We start from the raw sequence: 24,200 nt of genomic DNA on the forward strand, positions 1-24,200 counted from the left end.
CACAGCCCCCTAATTTTGGGGGGAGGTGAGGGTTCAGGCTGGCAGGGAGCTGCCATCCACAGAAGCCCTGAGGGCCCTGGTGCTGGCTTCATGTCACCCTGTTCTGTAAGATGAGTAATGTGTGTTCATTTTACTACTTCCCATCCACTGTCCGGCTTTGTTCTACCTTCTCATCTGAAGCAGTACCTAGTTTTGGTTACATCAAATGAAACCCTTCGAAATTTTTACTGTCTTCTGGAGTCTGAATAAACTAACTAAAAAAGTTTAATTAACAACTGGCCGAATCCTGTGGTCATTTTTTAAGACAACTTTCCTTCTTTTGTGGATTTCATCCAGACATGTAATTGAGCAATACTGTCCCCAGTGTGACACAGAGATCCTCTGTGAGATCCTTTGTCCTCACAAAACACACTGTGCCCTTCCCAGTACTATTGTGTCCCCGAAGGAAAGCAGTATCATAACATGGCGTGGCTGAGTTGCCACTTAAATCCTCCTACAGTCAATAACACTGGAACAACTTTTGTGGTGACAGATGCTAACTAGACTTACTGTGGTTGCCATTCCGTATTGTTTAGAAATGTCGCATCACTACGTTGTACACCTGGAACTAATACAGTGTTTTATGCCCTGTGTTCTACAGTTTTTTAAAAAATATACGCTACAAAAGTGATAAAATAGTAAATTTCTCTTGATGCATGGTTCAGAAAATGTCCCCTTGTCACCCCTAACTCTGACTTTCGCACTGTCTTGTGTCTAGCCAAGTGGACAGTCAGCTGATTAAAGCCAACATTTGAAGACAGATCTCTTCGATCTCATTGTCTTCTAATGTCTTCTATGTAGGCCACTGCCTAGATGCTGTGAAAGTCAGATGTGCTTATGGCCATTGTGTGTACATATCTGGCTGTGTGTTACTTTTTTTTCTTTCTATCTAGGACCAGGAAGAAAACAAGGGAGCAACAAGTTGGCCTGAATTCTACATTGATCAGCTCAATTCCATGGCTGCTGTAGGTATACTTTCTGTTCAGTAGCACAATGTAAAATGCAAATTTGTCACACAATTGCGCCGGAAATTCTCTTGAGTAAGAACTACCAAATGTCATCATCTTTCCAAACTCCATTCCAAACACTCAGTGTTGGTGGCGGCTGCAGGGGGCGGGGGAAAGGAGGGCAGAAGTGGTACTTGGCAAAATGATTTTTTTCCAATATGTTTTACATAAAATCAGCACACACTAAAATACAAGTGAGTTTAATGTTATAAGAGGAAACGTAATCTTAACTCTGGCTTATGTTCAACTTTAACTTGCAATTGCTCTTACCGATCATTTGGAGCTTTGTTATAGCAGCACTATTCTACAAGTTAATGCCATTTAAAGGTAATGCAATGAAACTATTCCTTCTCTCTTCTCCTCCCATTCTCTTTTCACTGAGGACTTGCCTAACTAAGTTCCTGGATTCTTGATTTCACAGGGCAGCCAGGTACTCTTTTACTCTGTTAAATTAACAAAAGGAGTCTATGGAATAGGTGGTTGAATGAAGAGGCACAATAATTATGCCGAGATGTCCGTGGGAAATCTTTGGTTAAATAATTGCTTGAAATCCATTCTCAGTATCTGAAATACGCATCTTTATCACATGGACGTCTCTGTAATATCCGCGTTCTGAGCAGCTTGAAGGGCACCTATCGATCCCAGCTAAGATACGCAGCAGAAAACGAGTCGTCAACCTCTGAGTGTTAGCAGCTCAAATCCTGCTCATGTTGATAAAAACCGGAGATTGCCCACGGCGGAACAGTCTCGTGATTTTAAGAGTCACTCTGTTAGATTCAACTTTGAGTTTATAATATCCAAGCAAAATGATAGCTTCCATGACAAATACTTTCCTCTACCTCTTCCTTTCCTCCTCCCGCTGAGCCTTTTTGGAGAGTTAGCTTCTTAAGACTTAGGGCAGACATTTTTAAAAACATTGTCTAATATTTTGCTGCTGCTTCTGCTGCAAACGTTAAAAACTGGCTAGAATATATGAATCACTCCCACTTTTACTAAACTTTCAGAGGGCTTCACTTTTAGTAACTTCCTCTTTTCTAGTTTTTCCTTTGAAGATACTTCTGCTGTTGCACAATGAATAATAAACAGCCTGGTAAATGTGAACGGGGCTGTATAAATTATAGAAGAAACTGCTAAGCTTTTGCCCTGAGGAGTTCTAGTCTAAAAGCAGAAAATAACCTCCACAGCCATCCAGGATAAGGCATCCTGCACAGTGGCAGAAATGAGAAAAGGGTGATCTCAGCATTTGTATGAATATGTTAGCAGAATATGAGGCTTGTGGTGACCATCAGGGATTTTCTGTGTATCACCTAAGCAGTAATAATTTAGGAGCCATTTACATTTCCTGCGTGTGAAGATTGTATTCTCAATTCTTGCTCCTGGCTGTTAGAGTGGGGGAAAAAAAAGAGCTGTGGGCAGGCTGTCTTTCTTTCTAATTAAGTCAGCATTGTTTGATGTAACAAGGGAAGAAGTTGCTTCTTCGTTAATGAATTCACTTCTATCAATGGAGAAGTACTAAATACCATGGCATTTTCTTTCCTTCAAATTTTGGGGGCAGTTAGGTTAATTTGTCCTTTAGTGACTTAACCCATGCCTTGTATGGAGTCAGCCTGGCTCATTTCCTGCACTAGAAGGTCTGTGATGTGCCAGTATGAGGCACTTCTTTAAGAGCCTCCTTTCTCCCTTGGCCAGCTCCTTGGACAACCTTTTGCTACATTCATGAGTCATCTACATTTTAATTATATTTGTTTCCTAATCCGAAGTCCTCTCCAAGAGTGTCTCAAGGCAATTAAATCGTCAGTCACTTGGCTATTCTTTCTGTTTAACAACTAACAAAGCTTTCTAATGCTCCTTTAAGAACAGAGCTGGCATCTGTCTAGGGTTAAAGGCAAAAAGCAGTAACAGCTCATGAGTCAATGAGACCTTAGAACTCCTGTATATGTAAAGAACAAGGAGTTCTGATGAGACCAAAAACCCTATGCTGAATTTTCTGTCTTTCTCACCAAATGTGTTGCCACCACCTCCTCCTATAGTTCTGGCTGATCTCTCTGATAACTGTATTGGAGAAGTCCCAATCACACACAGCAGAAAGCCCGAGACATTGTCCCTGGGGACTGGAAACACATACAGCTCTTCCATATCCTTCCATATCCTTTCATGGCCTGGCAGCTGGCCTGGCAGCTTTCTAGCTTAGAGATTTGTTGGAGGGGCATTATCCACGTTGTTATCATCCATTGTCTTTGGCGTCAACAGCAGCTACTGCCATTGAGTGTGAAGCATGTGACAGGCAGTATAACAGGCACTTTATATGTTGTTTTAAATCCTTATAAGCACCCAGTGCTATAAGTGCTGTTGATAGATAAGGAGTCAGGACTTGGAGAAAGGTTACCTTGCCCAAGGTCATCTAATTAGGAAACAGTAGAGCTGGAATTTAAACCTATCAGTCTGAGCTCACAGATTCCTTTCTAATTTGCCTCTCACTAATTCAGTTTGAAAACCCTTTGGCAAGTACCAGAGGCCTGGTGATCCCACCCTCCCCCACCCCCACCCCACCTCCAACTTTGCTGAGGTGGGGCAGGCATCTGTTTCCGTTAATGCCTCCAGAGTCTGATGAACTGTCCAGGTCGAGAACTGCAGCACTTACTGGTCTGCGAAGCCGTTTGTGGAACAAGTTCAGTTACTTTACGTAAGCCTCTTCACAAGAATGCTTTGTTCTTGAAAGGACCCCTGAGTGATCGGTTGGCTTTTAAAGAGTGAAAAACAGTGTCATAAAAGTACAGCCCAACAGGTTCGAGAAGGACCTGGCCCTCCTTTGTATGTGGCTTCTCCTCTGCGCTCTCAAGGAGGAAGATGTGAGGTGAAATGCAGCGTGCTTAGCCGACTGGCTTATTGACTTCATACCAGTGAAATGTCTCAAACAGGAGCTTGGTTCCAGACTCCCAGCCAAGAATGATTTCTGTGCTTGGTTTGTCCATCTTTCTCAGATTTGCATGTTCCAATGTACAGCTTAGTAGCCTTCATCAGAACATCCTCTGCCAGCACACACTTTGTCTTTTGCCCACTTCTCAAGTGAGCAGGGATTTGGTAAGTGCATAGAGCACCCCAGGAGGCTACCACAAGCCTGGGCTGTGTAGACCAAGGTGCACGCTAGATGTTTAGCCTGGCAGCCATCTTTAGAAAGGTGGGCGTAGCTTCTTTTTCTACAAAAAGCTGCAAACCAAGCCTTCTTCCTACATGTGAAGCTTGAAAACTTTCAACTTTATATAAATTATGTTGAAAAGTCACATTACAGCGACACGTCCATCTACATATCCTCAGTTTTCTCAGTACAACAAACACAGTCTTAGAATCAAATCTAATTGCATCACATGCAGAAAAGAGTATGTCACCTCTGTTTTGAGAGGAAGGTAATGGTCCTTATACTGGGAAAGGAAATTCCAATTTAATTTTCTTGACTTTTCATAAATCTCCCAGCTCTACTAGGGAGAGACTTAATGTAGTCTGTCTTCATTCAGATGTTTCACCCTCTCCAAGATTGTTAAAAGAGTAAATACATACATCTTTCTTTAGAATTAGTGAACCATAATAAGAAATGTATGTCTCTGTGTGATTAAGTTTAGGAACGAGCGGTGATGTTCATGAACGGCTTTATTCTGAGCTGCAGATTCAAAAAGTGATTGCTTAAGAGTCTAAACAAGTTCAGCTTTGCCTTAGGGGATTAAACATACTTGGCTGGATTCATGCTGAATTTTCCAGGGAATACGTCTCCTAGAGCTCTGAAGAAATTTATTGGCTATTTCTGCACATTGCCTCTTCCCCTACCATCCATTGGTCACAGCTGTCTAGGCGCATCACCAAGCAAGAGGACGGTGTCAGCAGAAACAATAACCAGTTTGAAAAACAAGATTTTACGGATTTTTATTTCAGTTGCCTTAAATGATACTGATACATTTGTTTGTTTGGAGGTTTACCCCCTCCTAGTCATGAAGTCAAATTTAGGCTTCAGTTAACATTTAGTTACTCAGTGCTGATACTATTAACTTAAAAGAAGTAAGTAAAGCCACCCTTTGATGATTTGTGATCCTGAAAGAAAGGGAGAGACTGGATCATTGAGACACATGGATAAGAGCCAACCTCCCTCCACCTCGTCCCCCCCCCCCTCCAAGCAATACTCCAGACTGTTTCCCAGCCATGCACTTAATCAGAATTAGAAACAGGTAGGGAGACTGAATTAGAAAAGCACATGTTCAGAATAGGATGAAGACAAGGAACCAGTGGTTCTGTGGGTGGAGTATACCTGAGGCCATTAAGATTTGGGGATACTTTTAGTACAACTGAGTGATCATGGACTCAAAGGACTAGAAAAGACTGTTTAACAAGTATAAACTTGACTGGCATCCATGGCCGTGATGTCAGCCGAGGTCTGCTTCCTTGTGCCTCATTCTTCAAAGTGAGGTCCATATATACCTGCAGCATCAGCACCACATGGAAACTAGTCAGCAATGGAGCACCACGGGCTTCACTCCAGACATACCATGTCAGAACCCACATTTTAACAAGGTCCCCGGATAATTCGTGTCCACGTTAAAGTTTGGGAAGCACTGCTCAAAAGATCCCTGTGTAGGGAAAGCGTAAACACACTCCTCTTCCTCCTCCTCCTCCTCCTCCTCCTCCACCACCACCCCCCCCACCACCCCCCACCCCCCCCCACCCCCCACCTACCCACCCACACACACTCTGTAGCCAAATTTCCAAATGGTGTTGAATCATTTCTAAAGCTTAAATCTTAGTCTGAAGGAATTGTCCAACTTAGTATCATATCGGAGTTCATTGCCCTTAAATAATTTAATGTGACAAAGTGTAAAAGATTACACTTTTTGGCTTGAGGATTACACATATTGCCTTGGTTTGATAGTGTGATAATGTTACTAACTTTAGTTGCCAGAATACTGTATTTAACTGCAGGCCCAATCCTCTTTCTATAAAATATAAATAGTTATATCCTCATTAGAGTGTAGTTACAGAGTCATTTACAACTATAGTCAGACAAACTGCAATCTGTACCAAAGATTTCTAAATGTTTCTTAAAGCTTTATAATTTGAAAGAACTTCTAGCAGAGATAATAAATCTGAAATTCTTAGTACTTTTACTCTATATTTTGGTTTTGTAATTATCTTGATTATAGATTTATTACTTATTTATTTGTCTTGAAAGTGATAATAGCATGTAATCTGTAGGCTTGTCTTGCTTGGACCCTAACTAAATCATAGAATTTGAAGAGGTAACTTCGATTTTCTTTGCATAGAGAAAATCTCTCCTGGCTTTAGAGAAGGAAGAGGAAGAAGAGAGAAGTAAAACTATAGAGAGTTTGAAAACAGCACTGAGGACAAAACCAATGAGGTAATTCTTTTCTGGGTAGCATGTGCTACTTATCACTCTTCTTTTTTTCTTCTTTTGTACCCTTCTTTCTTCTTTTTTCCTGAAATAGCCAAACTTTCAAGGATGTCTTAAATGCATGCAATTGAACATAAGTGAAATACTTTAATCGTTGAACATTGAATGAATTGATTTTCTTCAATTAGAAGATATGCAGACAGCTGTTAAGATGGCTAAAATAAAAAAAGAGACTAGCAAGTATTCGTTGCAGGTACACTGCTGGTGGGAATGTAAAATGGTTCAGCCACTTTGGAAAACAGTGGGGCAGTCGCTCATACTGTTAAATGTAGTATCGCCGTATCATCTGACAATTCTATTCCTCAGTATATAGCTAAGGGAAATGAAAACCTGTCTCACAAACACCCATGCAGGAGTGTTCATGTTAGCAGTATTCCTCATGGCCAAAAAGTAGAAACAACCCAAATTCTATCAGCTCATAAATGGATAAATAGAATGTGATATATCCATACAATGGAATATTATTTGGCCCTGAATACAATAGAATATTGAAATAGAATAGAATATTGATACATGCTACAACATGGATGAGCCTTGAAAATATTTATGCAAAGCGAAAGAAGCCAGATATACAGAAGGCAACATAGTATATGATTCCATTTATACGGAAGATCCAGAAAAGGCCAATCCATACAGACAGAAAGATTAGTGGTTGCTTAGGATTGGGGTGAGGGGGAAATGGTCTTTTGGGGATGATTAGAGTGTTCTAAAATCAGATGATGTCAGGGCGCCTGGGTGGCTCAGTCGGTTAAGTGTCCGACTTCAGCTCAGGTCATGACCTCGCAGTCTGTGAGTTTGAGCCCTGCATTGGGCTCTGTGCTGACAGCTCAGAGCCTGGAGCCTGCTTCAGATTCTGTGTTTCCTTCTCTATCTGCCCCTCCCTTGCTCATGCTCTGTCTCTCTCTCACACTCTCAAAAATAAACAAACATTGTGGTGCCTGGGTGGCTTAGTTGGTTAAGTGTCTGACTTCAGCTCAGGTCATGATCTCACAGTTTGTGGGTTCCAGCCCTGCATCAGGCTCTGTGCTGACAGCTCAGAGCCTGGAGCCTGCTTCTCAGATTCTGGGTCTCCCTCTTACTCTCTGCCCCTCCCCTCTCGTGCTCTCTTTCTCTCTCTCAAAAATAAGTAAACTTAAACAAAAATTTTAAATAAATAAACATTAAAAAAAATTGGGGGGGATGCCTGGGTGGCTCAATTGGTTAAGCATCTGACTTCACCTCAGGTCATGATCTCATGGTTCATGAATTCAAACCCCGCATCGGGCTCTATGCTGACAGCTCAGAGCCTAGAGCCTGCTTCGAATTCTGTGTCTCCCTCTCTCTCTGTTCCTCCTCTACTTGCACTCTGTGTCTCTCTCTCTCTCTCAAAAATAAATAAAGATTAAAAAAATTTTTTTAAATTTTTTAATCAGATGATGTCAATGGTTGTACATCTCTGCATATCACTGAATTGTACATTTGAAAGTATGAATTTTATGGCTTGTGAGTTATATCTCAATAAAACTGTTACTAAAAAATGATGGGAGCACCTGGGTGGCTCAGTCAGTTAAGCGTCTGACTTCCGCTCAGGTCATGATCTCACAGGTTTGTAAGTTCCAGCCCTGTGTCAGGCTCTGTGCTGACAACTCAGAGCCTGGAGCCTGCTTCAGATTCTGTGTCTCCCTCTCTCTGTGCCCCTCCCCTATTCTCGCTCTGTCTCTCTCTCTCTCTCAAAAATAAAAAAAAATAAAAAAAAAAAAAACCATGATAGGTAGTCAGCCTTTTCTGTGTGTCTCCCACGCCTTCATTTTCCATTAATTAGGTTTGGTGAGATGTTGGGGTGTTTCTAGTTACATTTCATTAACATAGGTGCTATGAAAGAAGCCAATTGATTCAACCAATTGGGCTCCATCTGGGTTGTGTGATTGCATGAAATGGCTGGAAAAATAAAGATTACATTTTCTTTATTTAACTATAAAATACTAAGAAAAACCTATTGACTTATCAAAAATTCTGTGTAGTTGTGTGACACAGGTTTTCTAGCCAATCCTAACTACATCAATGTTTCCCTATTTGTGTGTGTTTTGCATTCTCAGATGTTAATGGGTATCCAAGGCAAAATAAATTTGGAAATTTCTGGTGCAGTCGTATAAGCAAGTTGTGTTACTTCTGAAATTTTCAGAGACTTCAAATGCATATGCATATTGTGAATTATTCTCACTGACTTTACAGTAAATAAGCACTGTAGACGTCAATTAAATTAATGAGCAGTGACAAAGAATTGCTATTATTTTATATATTGGGATTCCAGCAGCATGTCCTACAAAAGAAGAGATTTGCTGCAGAATGTTAATAATATAGATTTTCATCTTTTGACAAGCAAAAATTCTAGAATTTAAGGATGCTCTTTGACATTCATTGATATGGGTCAGGGGTTAACGTAAAGGTATCTAGGGGCTGAATGCTATAACAACACGGGATCAGCAGATGACTTTAACTTAAGACACATATTCTGAGTGTCTTCCTGTTCCTGAGTTTCTATGGTTGTATGATCTGTTAATTGGTTCTTTGTATCAGCTAAGATCTTTGTATCTCAAATAGAGATTATTTTACCTTTATGAGAGACCTGACCATTGGGTTTGTGCAGAGGAAGAGGCCAGGAATTAAGAAGACTTCATCAGTGTAGATCTTTGGTGCTCAGGACTTATGTCTTCCTTCCTCCTGTCCCTGCAAAACTTTTCCATTAAGGGCTATTAGAAAATTCCAAATAAACTGAAGTCTGATACATTTTAACCTTCTTCTCCTGACAGGTTTGTAACCAGATTCATTGACTTGGATGGCCTGTCATGTATTCTCAACTTTCTAAAGACCATGGACTACGAGACCTCAGAGTCTCGAATACATACCTCTCTCATTGGTTGTATAAAGGCGCTAATGAACAACTCTCAAGGCCGGGCTCATGTCCTGGCTCACTCTGAGAGTATAAACGTGATTGCTCAGAGTCTGAGCACAGAGAACATTAAAACAAAGGTGGCCGTGCTGGAAATCTTGGGCGCCGTGTGCCTGGTTCCCGGGGGTCACAAGAAGGTTCTGCAGGCCATGCTGCACTACCAGAAGTATGCCAGTGAAAGAACCCGCTTTCAGGTGGGCATGCTCCCTTGCCACTTGGTCACTCACCCCTTTTGACAGCTGCCTTCCTGGCCCTGAAGGGGAACATGACTTATTTCCCCCTGTGATGATTACTCACACTATGTCTTCCAGTCTTTCTGTCCTTTTGGGTTTTAGTACCAGAGTAGAAGATGCTTTCTATAGTTAATCAATCTGGGATTTTAGATTTACTGAACTTGAAAATGTGGCCCTGCTTTCTACACATCATGTAGCATATATCTTTTGATTCCATGAAATGCAGTGTTCCCTGAAATTTTTATAGGTTACCATTCTTGATTTAGTATTAATATATACAGTGGGATTATGTCACCATATTTATGCTCAAATATAAAGAGCTGAGTTGACAAAGCAGACAAAATATGTATTTTGTGTGTGTGTGTGTATATATATACACACACACACATACATACATATATGGATGTATGTGATGTAGGAATTTTGAAAGAGTTTTTTGAACTAATTTTAAGAAAAATAAAAGATGGCTTTCTATAGATCCATGTAATTCTGACTAAACACGAGATTTTTAAAAATTTACTTCTGAGTATAAGAATTAATAAAATGAATGTACAATTAGTGATTCAGTCCTTTGTTTCTATATTTGTGTCCTTGGTAGACATTAATCAATGACTTGGATAAAAGCACAGGGCGGTATCGAGATGAAGTGAGTCTCAAGACTGCCATCATGTCCTTCATCAACGCAGTGCTGAGCCAAGGCGCTGGGGTGGTAAGAACCTTCCATACTGCTATTGAAAACATGTATTATTGAAGAATAATGTTAAAAAAAAAAAAAGATTACTATGTAGTCCAAAAAGCATAAATATGTATTTTATCACCCTTTCACTTTCAGGAAAGTTTGGACTTTAGACTTCATCTTCGCTATGAATTTCTGATGTTAGGAATTCAACCTGTAATAGATAAATTAAGGGAACATGAAAATTCAACATTAGATAGGTAAGTCAGACTGTTCTCATCTGAGATCATTCTCAAGCTTTTTCCGTATGTGTAGCACTAGCCTATGAACTACATGTGAGCTTTGTGTAGCATAAGGAGCTGGCCCCAGACTGTTAGTTCAACTATGATGCTTTTATATTAAGACTTTCTCCGTGAAGGAAGCAGCACATTGTGTGGAGAACCTCATGTGGGTTCTGGCATCAGGCTGAACCCACATTCTTGTCTTACCTCTTTCACTTGCTCTATATTCTGGTCAAGTTACTCAATCTTTCTGAATCTTCCTGTTGTTTGTTTTGTTTTGTTTTGTTTTTTTTCCTAAGATATATGATGATGATGATGACAACTATGTTTTATGGGCTATTATGAAAATTGACTATAAAACTTGGAGGCACCTTGATAGGCATTAGTTAATTTTCACTTTCTTATTCATTTGCTCTTGTTTGCAATCATTTTACCATTTCTAAGATCTCCCACCAGCTCTCAGATCTCTCCTACTGCTCTCCTACCTCGTTCATGCACTCTTTGATATTCTGTGAACATGTCAAAATACTCCTGCCTCAGGGCCTTTGTACTTGGTATTTGCTCAGCATTAAAAGATCTTCCTACAGATGTCCAAATTGCTTATTGCTCCCTTCCAAGAGACCTGTTCCAGCCAGTGTGTGTCCACCACTCACCCCACCTCCCATTATTCTTTATTCCCTTTACTCTGATACATTTGTCTTCATAAAACTTATTATCCCCAGTTGCTAAAATACATAGTAGGGACTCCATAAATATTTGAATGAATAGGTGAATGGCATGAATATTTCTTTTGTGATCTTAATTCATCAGTCAGGCAAGTGGATTTGCTTTTTCCATAAAAGAAGTCTGTGAGCAGAAGCTGGACTTGGTTTTGTTGGAATTTGATAAACATTTATTAATTATCTAATGTGTACTAGGCATCCTAGGCTTTGAAGCTTGTCTTACTGTGATCTCACTCAGTATCTTTTTTCCTTAGAACATAGTTAAGCAAAGGCATTCACAATTTTGTCTTACTTCTTTTAGAGCTATCTCTGACAATTTAGGAAAGGCCTTAGTATTAATGTCCTGATTCCTGTGTGCTTGTGTTTGTAGGACATTCTACTTTTAATAGCTTCTCTCTTATTGGATTTCAGGCATTTAGATTTTTTCGAAATGCTCAGAAATGAAGATGAACTAGAATTTGCCAAAAGATTTGAACTGGTACGTATGGTCACAATTATTCAGATTTAACTCATGAACTCATGGGCTTCCCTTGCCGTAACGTGTGTTGAGTTGACATGGACCGGTACAACCGAAAAGCAAAATCCGGGTTTTGTTTTGCTACCTAAGTGGCAGGATTAGCCGTGCGTGCCTTGGATTTGCTTACCTTGCGTTGCAGCTATTGAGGATACCGGGTGTTGACTTAGATCTCTTTTTCATACGGAATAGGTTCACATAGACACAAAAAGTGCGACTCAGATGTTTGAGCTGACCAGGAAGAGGCTGACCCATAGTGAAGCTTACCCTCACTTCATGTCCATCCTGCACCACTGCCTCCAAATGCCTTGTGAGTGTGTTTGTGACTTACATGTGTGTTTTTGAATGTTTGGATATCATCCAAAGGGCTCTGTCTTCTGAGCAGCGCTGATTAGCTTGGGTGCACACCAGGGATTCCAAACCTTGCTTTTGTGACAGTCCAACGTGTCTCCACGCAGCTTAAGGGGTATTATGACATTCTAAAAATGAAATGAATTAAAACTTAATTTGATTTAAAAAATAAATATATGCCTTGCAACACATTTAGAAAGGGGTAGAAAGTGCCTCTCAATCATGTAAATGATCATCGCATGTCAGAATTCCAGAAACTTTGGGAAGTGCTGGTGCAGATGTTATAAACATCTCTGGTTCTGTGGCTCTGGCGGGTGACCGCTGTTGAAACATATTCATCCTAGTTTAGAAACAACATGAAGTATTTTTCCACCCTTCTTTTCTTTTTTAGACAAGAGAAGCGGCAACACCGTTCAGTACTGGCTGCTACTAGATAGGATTATACAGCAGATAGTTATTCAGAATGACAAAGGACAGGACCCTGACACCACGCCTTTGGAAAACTTTAACATTAAGAATGTCGTACGAATGTAAGTTTCTGATTTTGCTGTCTGTGAGATGATAGTCACAATGTAAGGCGTTTACTTTATCCTACTTTAAAATAGCAGCTGGGAGAACCGAAATGTTCTAGAGGTCAAATATGAGCGCCTATATATACATATGTAATGTATCTGAGTAACATCTGGGTTTAAATGGGTTTCAAGCATGCTGAGGATTTTTCTGCAGAGGACTATTTTTGTACCTAGAAGAGCATGCATTTTGGCAACGGGCCTTTTATGTTTTTGTAATGAATGCTCTTTTGACTATCATACAGGTTGGTCAATGAAAATGAAGTTAAGCAGTGGAAAGAACAAGCGGAAAAAATGAGAAAAGGTAAATAGTGAGGACCCAATGAGAGAAACGGCCGCGTATTTGGTTATTGGGCAACTCTGCTTTCTGTATATTTTAGAAACTTGCACTGATATTTCTTACTGACTTGAATGCATCCAACAGCCTTTCTTTTTCTGTGTCTTAAGGGCATTTTGCCCTGTTTTCTCTCGAATTCAGCTATTTTAATTGTCATGCTGATTGCCAGATATTTTATCCTTTTATTATAATTATGTAAATTTTTTTTGAAAAGCTTGTAGCATTTGCTGTTTGGCATTCATTAACTCAAATTTTCTTAACTACCACTCCTGCCAGCCCTCCCCCCACTCTGTAACTGCTCTTTAAAGCACACTAGGTTTTAAGGGGGACTACCCAGAATTTTAACAGAAACCCAGGCCACCTGGTTTCAGCAGCCCAATTCTCCACATGACCTTTGTTTGGCACCCGTTATAAAAAGAGAAATCATATAGAAAATCACCGATCATTGTAGATACAGGCATTATGAGACGTAACTAGGGCAGCTCTTGGTGAGTACTTGAGCATGTCTTTGGTCTTAACACTCAGCATCAAATGATGGGAGAGTCATTTGTACCCATCACTGTGCCAGCCACTCTCAGAATGGATAGAAGTCCCCCTCTCCCTTCCAAATGCTTGCAACTTGAAGTCGGCCGTCTTATGAAAACAGTCCTGTTCCCGGCCTCTGCTCTTTCGCTCTGCTGGCCAACTGACTTCCTTTTCCTTGTCCAACTTACTTAGTCACAGCCAGTGACACACAATAGCACTCACCCCCGATATTTAGTGCGTTGAAAAGAGGGTCTAAGAGATGCCAAAGCATTTCCTTTTCCCTCATCACATTTGTCCTTTTCCGTGGAGCAGAAAAGCAGGGCCACCACTGGTAGCAGAAAATACCAGACACGCAGTGCACCTATATTAGAAGTTCCATATATGAATTCAGATTGCTCTCACACAGGTGAGGTTGCTGTATACCGTTTTATAAATAGATTCCAGAAGCTGCTGTAGAAAGAATAGAAACACTGACCAAAACTTGGGGTGAAGAGAGGTGATACCGAAGAGAAAATGGTCAGGTGATACTTTGGGGGAAAACATAGAGCACAGGGATGTGGGTGTGCAAGCTAAGGAGCACACCCAGGACAGAAGCTTTGGAGTCATTCAGGCGGTCACTCAGTGCAGGCTTGTTGAACTCCTCTATGTGTCAGGCCCTGCACTGGGCTCTGGGTCTGAGTCTCAACTCCATTCCTCACTGACTGCATGCATAGGCATGCAGACTCCTCTTCTCCACCCTCCCCCTCTATAAGCTGAAGATTATATCTGACTTGCAGGGCTGTTGCAAAGATTAAAGGACAAAACAAATATAAGGACTTTAACATAGTGCCATATTGATTGCACTATAAATGATAGGGACTATGGTAGATTTAGGCGGCTGAGGTGGGATGAGAAATAATGGCCAAGGTCAGTGGGCGGAACAGGATGGTTTAACGTGAGGTCACAGGTGGAGTGTAAAAGAGGAGATACTGTAGATAAAATGAATTCTTTTCTGAAGTCTTCAAGTAGCAAGGCTGTATCAAAAAGGGCACACGATGATGAATCGGAGGGTGGAGGCTGTGAGGAGATGGGAGTTCTCTGGCCCTGAAAGGTGGAGAATTCTCTTTACTATGGCATAGTCAGTAGTAAGTGTTCAAGAAGATCTTAGCAAATGGATGGTAAATGAACGCCTTTGTAGGGAGAATCCTTTAGACTGTAGCTTCCCAAACCTGGCATTACATCAGAATCATCTAAGGAGCGTTTGAAAACAAATCCCTAAGCCCTGTCCCTGACCTGTAGAAGACACTCCCAGAAATGGGGTCCGGGGCTCCTGAAATGTTAAAATCTCTGAGGTGGTTCTGAGGCACAGCAGGATTTGTCAAAGCTTAATGACGGGTCGTAAGAGTCTCAAGTCTTAGAATTGTGAAAGAAGAATGACGTGGAGACAGAAGAAGGCAAATGGGATACAGTGAAGTGGGTTTCAGACGCGTCGCCGAAGAAGTCAGGGATGCGTTCATTCACAGAATGAATAGTGGTCACCTTAACTTCAAGACTGGTAGAATTCAAGGCTTTCAATGGCGTGAACTCTTCTCTGCAAACTCAGGAAAGAAAAAGTAAGAGATGGAGAAAGCAAGAATTTAAATGTGTTATCAGATTCAGAAATAGAGACCAATTCTGTGTAGCTCAGCCCCAGTGGGTTATATCTCTCGTGGGTTTACTTTATGAAAAGAGTAGGAATTGGGGCCAAGTATTTGAAATAAAAACCTGCAGCCTCAACTTCATTAGTCCTCTTTCCCAAAGCTCCTCACTCCCGCAAGGGCTGGAGTCAGCAGGCATATTGGCAATGTAAGTAAACATTGGGCTCCATTGGATGCCTCGTTCCATTAGAGCAGGATTGGGAAGTTAGTAAAACTACAGCTGAGAGCTAATATTTTTCTCCCCATATTGTGGCGATTGTCATGCTCTGCCCTTAAAGTCTTTAATGCTGAGAATCTGATAGCATTTGCTTTCACAAGTTTTAAGGACTATTTGCCAGAAGCATAAAATACTTCAAGTCCAGGTAGCCTTCCGAGAGGAGAATGCGAGAGAGGACTCGGTGTCGGGACAGACGCGGTCTGGCATCAGCATATCCCCAGGGAGCAAGATCCTCCCTCTCAGCCCTCTGCTGGTTGGACACAAGCCAGCAACCTGGCTAACAAACAATGGCTTCTCTGGTTCTCATTTCTAATTTGTCAAAAGAAGCCTTTTTAATATTCATTTTCCGTAGTGTGGCTAAAGGGCCATTTTTATGACAGGATCCTGAATTAAATACCAAACGGGCACCATTATCCTCCACAAATAGGTGCTCACCCTTGTGTTCCATCTTCAGGACTGTGACTTCAGGGTCTCTTCTTCAGTATTTTACAAGATGTAGTTAACCATAACGTTCTTCACCTAAAGACCCCTCCAAGCACGAACACCACTGAGTCCATAAGTCGCTCCCTTTGACAGAGGAGAGGAATAATATTTACCTAATGAAGAGCCTCACATCATCCTCAGCCAGTTTTCTGTTTAGAGAAAAACACTTCAGCTTTGAAGAGTCCCCTGTTTTCATGTCCCGTTGTTTTCTTGTGTAGAGCACAATGAGTTGCAACAGAAATTGGAAAAGAAAGAGCGCGAATGTGATGCCAAGACCCAAGAGAAGGAGGAGATGATGCAGACCTTAAATAAAATGAAAGAGAAGCTCGAAAAGGAGACTAGCGAGCATAAGCAAGTCAAGCAGCAGGTGGCGGATCTCACAGCACAGCTCCACGAGCTGAACAGGGTGAGGGCCGGGGCCACAGGCCGGGTCTTCGTTTCTGAGCAGCTGCTGGGCCTCGCTTATCATGGAGCCCCTCTACCTTAGGCAGACAGCTTCTGCCTGGGTATCCCAAGGTGATCTATCCCAATGGTTTTAAGACTTCCCCCCCTCTGCCATCGTGTAAGTCAGGCAGCAGAGAGGGGTTGGGGGTGTGTGTATTTAAATAAATGCAGATTCTCTAATAAGATCAAAGGAGATTACATTAACTTTTTTTTTTAAGTTTTATTTGTTTACTTTGAGAGAGAGAGAATCCCAAGCAGGCTCCATGCTGTCAGCATAGATCCCGATGTAGGACTCGAACTCACCAACTGTGAGATCATGACCGGAGCCGAAATCAAAAGTCAGACACTTGACCAACTGAGCCACCCAGGCACCCCCACGTTAACTTCTTAAAATGAAAACTGATTTCATGAAAACCAAACTCGGATGCTATAAGAAGTGAGGGATACGTGAGTGCTATACAGACAAGCACTAATGTGCCACATATAAAGGGCTGACTCAGTAGTCCATGAAGACCCTAAAGCCCATTTGATTTATTGCTCCTTTTAAACCCATCTTCTCAGAAATGTGAATTTCTCTGTAACATACATTTTAGGCAAAGTTTCAGACTCCGAATCATCCAGTGAATTTACTTCTTCCACTGACCTTCTCTTTTCCTATTTTTACCTTTTCAGAGAGCTGTCTGTGCTTCGATCCCAGGTGGACCCTCCCCTGGAGCCCCAGGGGGGCCCTTTCCTTCCTCTGTCCCAGGGTCCCTCCTCCCCCCACCACCACCTCCACCCCTGCCAGGTGGAATGCTTCCTCCTCCACCCCCGCCCCTTCCTCCAGGCGGCCCTCCTCCTCCCCCAGGGCCTCCTCCCTTAGGGGGGATCATGCCACCTCCTGGTGCTCCACTGGGTCTGGCACTCAAGAAGAAAAACATTCCTCAGCCCACAAATGCCCTGAAATCCTTCAACTGGTCTAAGCTGCCTGAGGTAAGCCATTTGTTCTGATTTTCCCTCTAATGGATAACATTAGCAGCTCACTGTGCTGTCACTGAAAAGGGAAACAGCCCTGACTGTTAAGTGATTTCATTTTCTTAGTATGGACTCGGGTTCTCACTAGCTCTGATACTTTAAGTGTTAAAGCTGAAATAAATGACATGTTGTTTGAAGCCAGACCACTTTGAGCATCTGGTAGAATGAAAAATTGGGGGTGGCAGCACTTTTTAAAAAAATAACCACGTCTGTTCTTTTTGTATATAACCATAAACTCTAGTATTTATTACTTATTAACTTGATGTTTGCAGAATAAACTGGAAGGCACAGTATGGACCGAAATCGATGATACAAAAGTCTTCAAAATTCTAGACCTCGAAGACCTGGAGAGAACATTCTCTGCCTACCAAAGACAGCAGGTAACACTGTGTGCTCTCCAGACGAGACAAAAATAAGAAGTCCTGTCCTCACGCATGGTCCCCGTGCTATCTGCCATGCCATGAGGTGATGGGCGTCTTGGTTTGAGGCTGTCTGGTCTACCCTGCTCTGTTCCTGCAAAGCAGCATGGTGTGCGTGTGTTCACATGTGTGTCTAAGTGCCTGTCCGTGTATGTGTGTGAACGTGTTGAAGCTGCTTGTTAACTTCATACCCTGGTGTGTGTCCAAGACCTTATCTGCATTGGTGGAAGGAGTTTTGTATATTAATATATCTCTTGTGCTTGGTCCAAATGGGTCACCAGGAGCAAATATTAGTAGGAGAGCTGCCTAACTTGTAATTGTCGCAGGGTTCGTTTCTTAAGCCATTATAGTTTATCTGACTTTTAAAAATCTATATATCCGTTGGTTATTATCAGAAATGAACTGCTCTTTGAAATAGATGGAACCTTTAGACATACAAGGGTTTGTAAATAACTATGATTTGACAGTTAACCAGAACCTTAGAAGTTTTTACTATATGTCACGAACACGGTCAACTCAGAAGTGGGGCTGGGAAGGCTGAGCAATTTGGAGGATGGCACTGACAGAAAAAGGACCAGAGAAGCTTCTGAAACAGGAGCCAAACTTTTGTGACGCTAGTGGGAAACGTGTGATTTGGTGCTCGTTGGCTATCCATGTTGATATAGCCAGCGAATCAACTTTATGCCGTACACTCCAGTCACATCTAATGGTACCTCTCACTTCTTGAGAGGACATCTTAGGAGATCCTCCTAAGGGTGGACCAGAAGAGATCACAACAAAGATCCCAAGCAGACAATCAGAGACGTAGGAAGGGAAACGTGGTGTCCTGGAGTGAGAGAAGAAAGATTCTTCAGGATGACTGAGAGAGATGATGGAGAGAGCAGAGTGCATCTTACTAGGAACACAAGCATGCCAGGCATCTGCATGGGGGCTTTTCTTGGGCTTTACTGGGAGCCCTTTATCTCCTACGTGAATCATGTGCCGGCTGGAGCATCCTCAGAGCAGCTGCAGACTGGTTCCCAAGAAAGGGTGTCTCAGAACAGAACTACCAACTATCGAGGGAGAAGATGGACTGAGGCTGGGGAGAAACCGAAACTGTGACAGGTTTTTATTTTAAAACCTTTGATACATCTGAAACTGAAAAAGTAGTATGTCTTTTAGCCAGAATATTTTCACTCAGAGGGAAAGCTTCTCTGCATTGTATTCTGTGCTATTTTAGTAGTACAAAAATGCTGGTCGTTGTCTGCCACGGTAGCATGAACCTAAAACAGGAGCCCTCAGCTGGGGCCCCTCCATAAGTATGAAGGAAAACTTGTGCAGTGTTGTACCCACAAAATAAAGGAAAATGAAGGGGAAAAAAGATAATGTCCAGTAGAAAGCAAGACACTTTATCTTTCAAGGGACAAACAAAGGGTATGTTTAGGGCCCTCATATGGCGGGTGCTTGGACCAGACTCATTCCTGATTGGCTGCAATGGACCTCTTCTCTCGGTCTCTTTGCTGCTGACCTAGGAAGGTGTTCTCTGGGCCTTGACATGAAGTCGTAGGACATTTTAGCAAATTTCCTGGTAGATTCAGTAATCTTCTGACCTCATCACACATCCAATTGATTTCCCACTTCAGTTTCAGTCACTAATTCTGGTCCATTCTGGTTGCCTAAGGTGAAGGTTTGGGAGCGTAGAAAAGTAAATTAAACGGGTGCCTGGGTGGCTCAGTTGGTTAAGCATCCGACTTCAGCTCAGGTCATGATCTCACAGTCCGTGAGTTCAAGCCCCGTGTCGGGCTCCGTGCTGACAGCTCAGAGCCTGGAGCCTGCTTTAGATTCTGTGTCTCCCACTCTCTCTCTATGCCCCTCCCCTGCCTGCACTCTGTCTCTGTCAAAAATAAAATAAAAACATAACAAAAATTTTTTTTAAAAAAAGTAAATTAAAGAAAGGGAAAACAGCAGTCAATTCCAAATGATGTTATTCAAGTCTGAGCATGTGGGTTGCGTTGATCATGAAGGCAGGTGGTTAAAAGACCCGACTTTACAAGACTCATAATTAACTGGCTTTCAGCAGAAGGTGCAGAAGGATGCTGCCAAAATGCTCTGGGACAAATATGTGGACAGTTCTCAAGAGCTCTGGGAGACAGGGTTGCAGAAAGCCTTGCAATTGGGTAATTGTCTCCTAGCAACCGATCCCTGTTTAAGTAATCAGTAGTCATTCCAGTCAGTGTAGACCAGAACATATCAGTTGTACTTAACGCTAAGGAGACTGGTAGATTCATTTGTGACATTTTCAATGGCACTTTCTGGAAAAAGATTTCAACACACTTGGCTCAGCTTGATTGAAGTAGGTTTCCCCTCTTGGTGCACAAATTTGAGATGAGATTTTTAAACCATAGCTATATTTCCCAAATGAAGGTAATTTTATCCATTTTATTGAGTTTATTGAATGTTGAGAGACAAAAAAAAAAAAAAAAATCTGAAGATACAGACATTCTAGTAGGAATTTGTAGGACAGAGTATAGGAAACGGGGTGCCTGTCATTGAATGTTCCCTATCTCCTTATCTAATGACAATGTCAAAGACCTGTGTATTTTCATTTTAGTCTTGGCAATACGCTGTATAATTATCATCACACTTGAACTGCCCTCCTTTCCACTCCCCAGTGAATAGTGGGAACCTATTTTTTTTTTTTTTTTCCTATAGTATCTCCCCTATCCCTCCAATTATAAAACCCTGGTCAAACTCTCTGAACTTCAGCCAGTTGTTTGAACAAGTCAGTTTCTCAGAGAGGCAAAGGAACACATGAATACCATTACCTGTGTGCATGTAACAAGAACACTATACAGAGTAGGATTTTGAACACAACCTCAGGTATAAGATTAGTACCTTTAAATGAACACTGATTAATGATATTTAGGAGAGATTTTATATAAATATGCACACATATGAAAGGTATGCCCACTTGATTTGAGAAATATTTTTATCATAAAAATCAAAACAGATATTTATACCATCTGTTTTTGTATGTGAAGTGCTTCAAAGGATGCAAATGTATTGAATGGTTGCACAGGCTTTTGATGCAACTTACAGTGTAAAAGCAAAGACGAAGACAATCTGTATAGACTAAAAAATGATAATCAATATTAAGTATCCATTACCTTTTTGGTGCTGAGAACAGTATACCCAGTCTCAATCTCATCAGTTGTAAAATTTAGTTCTCAAGACACTCTTACACTTATTTTTATTTCATCCTCACACCAGCTCTATGAGGTATTATTCCTATCTCATAGGTAATAGAAACATGGCTTAGCATATATTCAGTGTCTGAACAGGTGGCACAGCCAGGTCACAAGTGGCATACATTCTCAGTTTCACTTTGTTCTTACACCACAGTTTCATTCACTATGAAGGTCAGGCTTTGTAAAGGATTTTCTGTAACTCCAGTTTTAAGAACAAGACCATTTCTATTCAGGATTTTTCTTTTCCAGTGTGGCTATCAAAGGTGTGCGGACCTGATTATGTAAGCTTATGTGCCACATGAAGTGGAATTTAATAGCGTGCAGTTACTCCCCTGCTTACATTCCAAAAGTTCATTTGAAAGTCAATTTCTTGAATCTCAGAACCTCTTTTCCTCATTGAAACTACATTATGCATGATTTTCAGGCCAACCACAAAGGACTTGTTCTAATACATCACATGCATTGCATAGTAGTATTACTTGAGATACACTTAATATTCATTTTGGTTTTGTGGGAAATTTTCACCTTGAGATGTTATAAATTCACTCTCCCCGTCCATGCGGTTGGATATAGGAAGATGAATTTTACATTTACCTAAAGGGAGTCATATCTTTGTAGCAGTAAATTTACAGCTCGTATCTCCATCCCTTCTCCCAGTTCTTTGCCTGAGGGCACCCCTTCTTTACAGGTCCTTTTATCAGCATATGGTAGAACATTTGAAAGCCTCTCTGCTCTGATGTAGGGAACAAAGGCTAACTCAACGCCAAACTCCAGAATCTGACCTCTTCCTGTTAATAACATAATATAGAAGTCATTCTTGGGCTCCCATTTGGAACATTCTGTGTTATCTTCTGATTTTTTTTTTTCTTAAATAAATGGTCAAAGAATTTTTTGTTATTCTTTTCACATTTTCAGTATTCTGGAGATCTAGTTTTTACATTGAAAAATTATAATTTAGGGTATTTATTTCAATAATCTTGGCCCTTCACCATGGCATGTGAAGGCCGAAGAGAAAATTATGAATGATGGTTTTTCTTAGACCAAAGTATAAGGTAGAGGTTCTATTAATTGACTCCATGGTAAGAGTTAATTAAAGGCAGGGTTTTATATAAATATTATGCATTTAGGGGTGCCTGGGTGGCTCAGTCGCCCAGGTGGCTCAGGTCATGATCTCACTGTTTGTGGGTTTGAGCCCTGCATCGGGCTCTGTGCTGACAGCTCAGAGCCTGGAGCCTGCTTCAGATTCTGTGTCTCCCCCCCACTCTCTGCTTCTCCCCTGTTCATGCTCTCTCTCTGTCTCAAAAATAAATAAAATTTTAAAAATATATTTTAATATTATGCATTTATATAAATAGTATGCATTTTTCTGGAGAGGGATCCCTACCTTTTGTCAGATTTGCAAAGGGATTGTAACCTCGAAAAAATTAAGAAATATCCAGGTAAGGATTATTATTACCTATAAACTGTCGAATCATTATGTCATTGAGGAACCTTATCCCTAGGAAGCTATCAGCATTGGTTCCTGAAAATTCGAGTCCCAACTTTTATTTTCCAAAGCCCTACACCAAAAATCATCTGGAAAAATCAGACCTCCTGTTAGGTGATCCTATGGTGTTTGGCCCAAGCCAATTAGTGAATCATTTAAAGTTTCAAAAAGAATGTTAACTTATTTGAAAGAGGCCTGGAAGCATCATTATTTTTAACATGCCCATCTAATAAGCTTTGTGATTTTATTTTAAATGTGGTTAAAGGACTGTTAAAGAAGGGAAACCTTAAGGCTAACAGTAAACCACACTCTCCCATGGCATTCCTCATCATCACCTCTGCACAGATAAGATGCATTACTTGGCTATTAACGGTCGCTCACTTCTGCTGCTGGCAACAAACGGGAGATCTTGACCAGCTGTTCTTCAACTCAATTAAAAAGAGAGCAATAGGAGAAAAAAAATGGACTTGATCATCAGCTTGAAAGATAGTTGTATGATACCTTCCAAGTATTGAGCTCATAAATATGTACGAGGTACCGTGCACATTGCTTTTTTACATGAATTACCATGTTTAGTCGTCACAGTAATAATCCAGTTGTTAATTCCATTTTGCAGATAGTAAGGCTGAGCTACAAGCCTCACACCTAATTAATGATAGTTGCCTGATTCCATAGCCCACTATAGTCAAGGTCAGAAGTCTTAATTTTCTGACAGTGCAAACTTACGGAGAATAAGTTGCCAGAGAGCTTTGTAGAAGTTTCTTCTTTGAAGGCCAGACAGTAATAGCTGGATCTAAATTCAACTAGCAACTTGCCTCAGTAAGAGAGAAAAGTAGGATAAGATGACCTCACGGAGTTCACTTTGCCATAGTTCTTTCTGCCCTTGCAAGGAGAGGCTACTTTTACAGGGAAAGTGTCCTAAGGAGTTTGAGAGTAGAAAACCTGGCTGTTGCAACTGGGACAAAAGAAAACTGTGACGTCAGAGTAGAAGAAAGGTTTCTTGTGGTTGTCAACTTATTTTTAAATGCCGTTCTAGAAAAGCAATCCCTCCTTGTGTGGGAGGAGCAAAAGGAGGACACATTTTGTTTCCCACTGGAAGAATGATGTGAAACAGCTCATCTGTGTAAAATTGGCCTTGGCAGTGCTGCCAGGGCCAATGAGGCCTTAAGGAATCTGCTGAGCAACTGCTGGTCATGAAGCGGTTGGCCTGAGAGCTGGGGTGTGTTTTGCACCCTGAAGCTTTCTTCATTCCAGCATGGCAGAACCATGTAAAGAAGGCTGTAACTTTCTCTTAACATGTCAGTTACTTCTTCCTCTTTCTCTTCTTCACTCCAGATCTTGTCTGGAGTATTTCAGGAGGAGGCCGCAGGCCTTGTATCCTTCAACTTCCCTGAGGCAGCTGGGACAGGGCCACCAATGGCGGCACACAAACATGAATCACTTATTGTCTCTTAATTGCATGTTCGGTCTTTTTTCTCATACCTATCCATAGCACTGCCAGGCATTGTTTGGACTCTTGAGGGATACTGAGGGTTAATATTACTGACCTATGTTGCTGAACTTGTCTTTTGTCTTTTCTTAATCCTTCCTTATGACATA

The 24,200-nt window shown here is 41.3% G+C and overlaps 1 protein-coding gene across 2 annotated transcripts in view; it reads left to right on the top strand.

Moving 5' to 3' along the window:
• Positions 1 to 24,200, top strand: part of DAAM1 (dishevelled associated activator of morphogenesis 1) — a 174,284-nt gene that overhangs the window by 116,528 nt on the left and 33,556 nt on the right. For both annotated transcript variants that reach the window (XM_042943383.1, XM_042943384.1), the window contains 12 exons: positions 933 to 1,004; positions 6,350 to 6,444; positions 9,288 to 9,621; positions 10,259 to 10,369; positions 10,493 to 10,596; positions 11,751 to 11,817; positions 12,046 to 12,163; positions 12,596 to 12,734; positions 13,019 to 13,077; positions 16,230 to 16,417; positions 17,128 to 17,427; positions 17,742 to 17,849. In XM_042943383.1, the coding sequence (XP_042799317.1) occupies positions 933 to 1,004; positions 6,350 to 6,444; positions 9,288 to 9,621; positions 10,259 to 10,369; positions 10,493 to 10,596; positions 11,751 to 11,817; positions 12,046 to 12,163; positions 12,596 to 12,734; positions 13,019 to 13,077; positions 16,230 to 16,417; positions 17,128 to 17,427; positions 17,742 to 17,849 (1,695 nt within the window). The remainder of the gene's footprint in view (positions 1 to 932; positions 1,005 to 6,349; positions 6,445 to 9,287; positions 9,622 to 10,258; positions 10,370 to 10,492; positions 10,597 to 11,750; positions 11,818 to 12,045; positions 12,164 to 12,595; positions 12,735 to 13,018; positions 13,078 to 16,229; positions 16,418 to 17,127; positions 17,428 to 17,741; positions 17,850 to 24,200) is intronic.

Source organism: Panthera leo, chromosome B3, assembly GCF_018350215.1.
Source record: "Panthera leo isolate Ple1 chromosome B3, P.leo_Ple1_pat1.1, whole genome shotgun sequence".
Lineage (NCBI taxonomy): Eukaryota > Metazoa > Chordata > Mammalia > Carnivora > Felidae > Panthera > Panthera leo.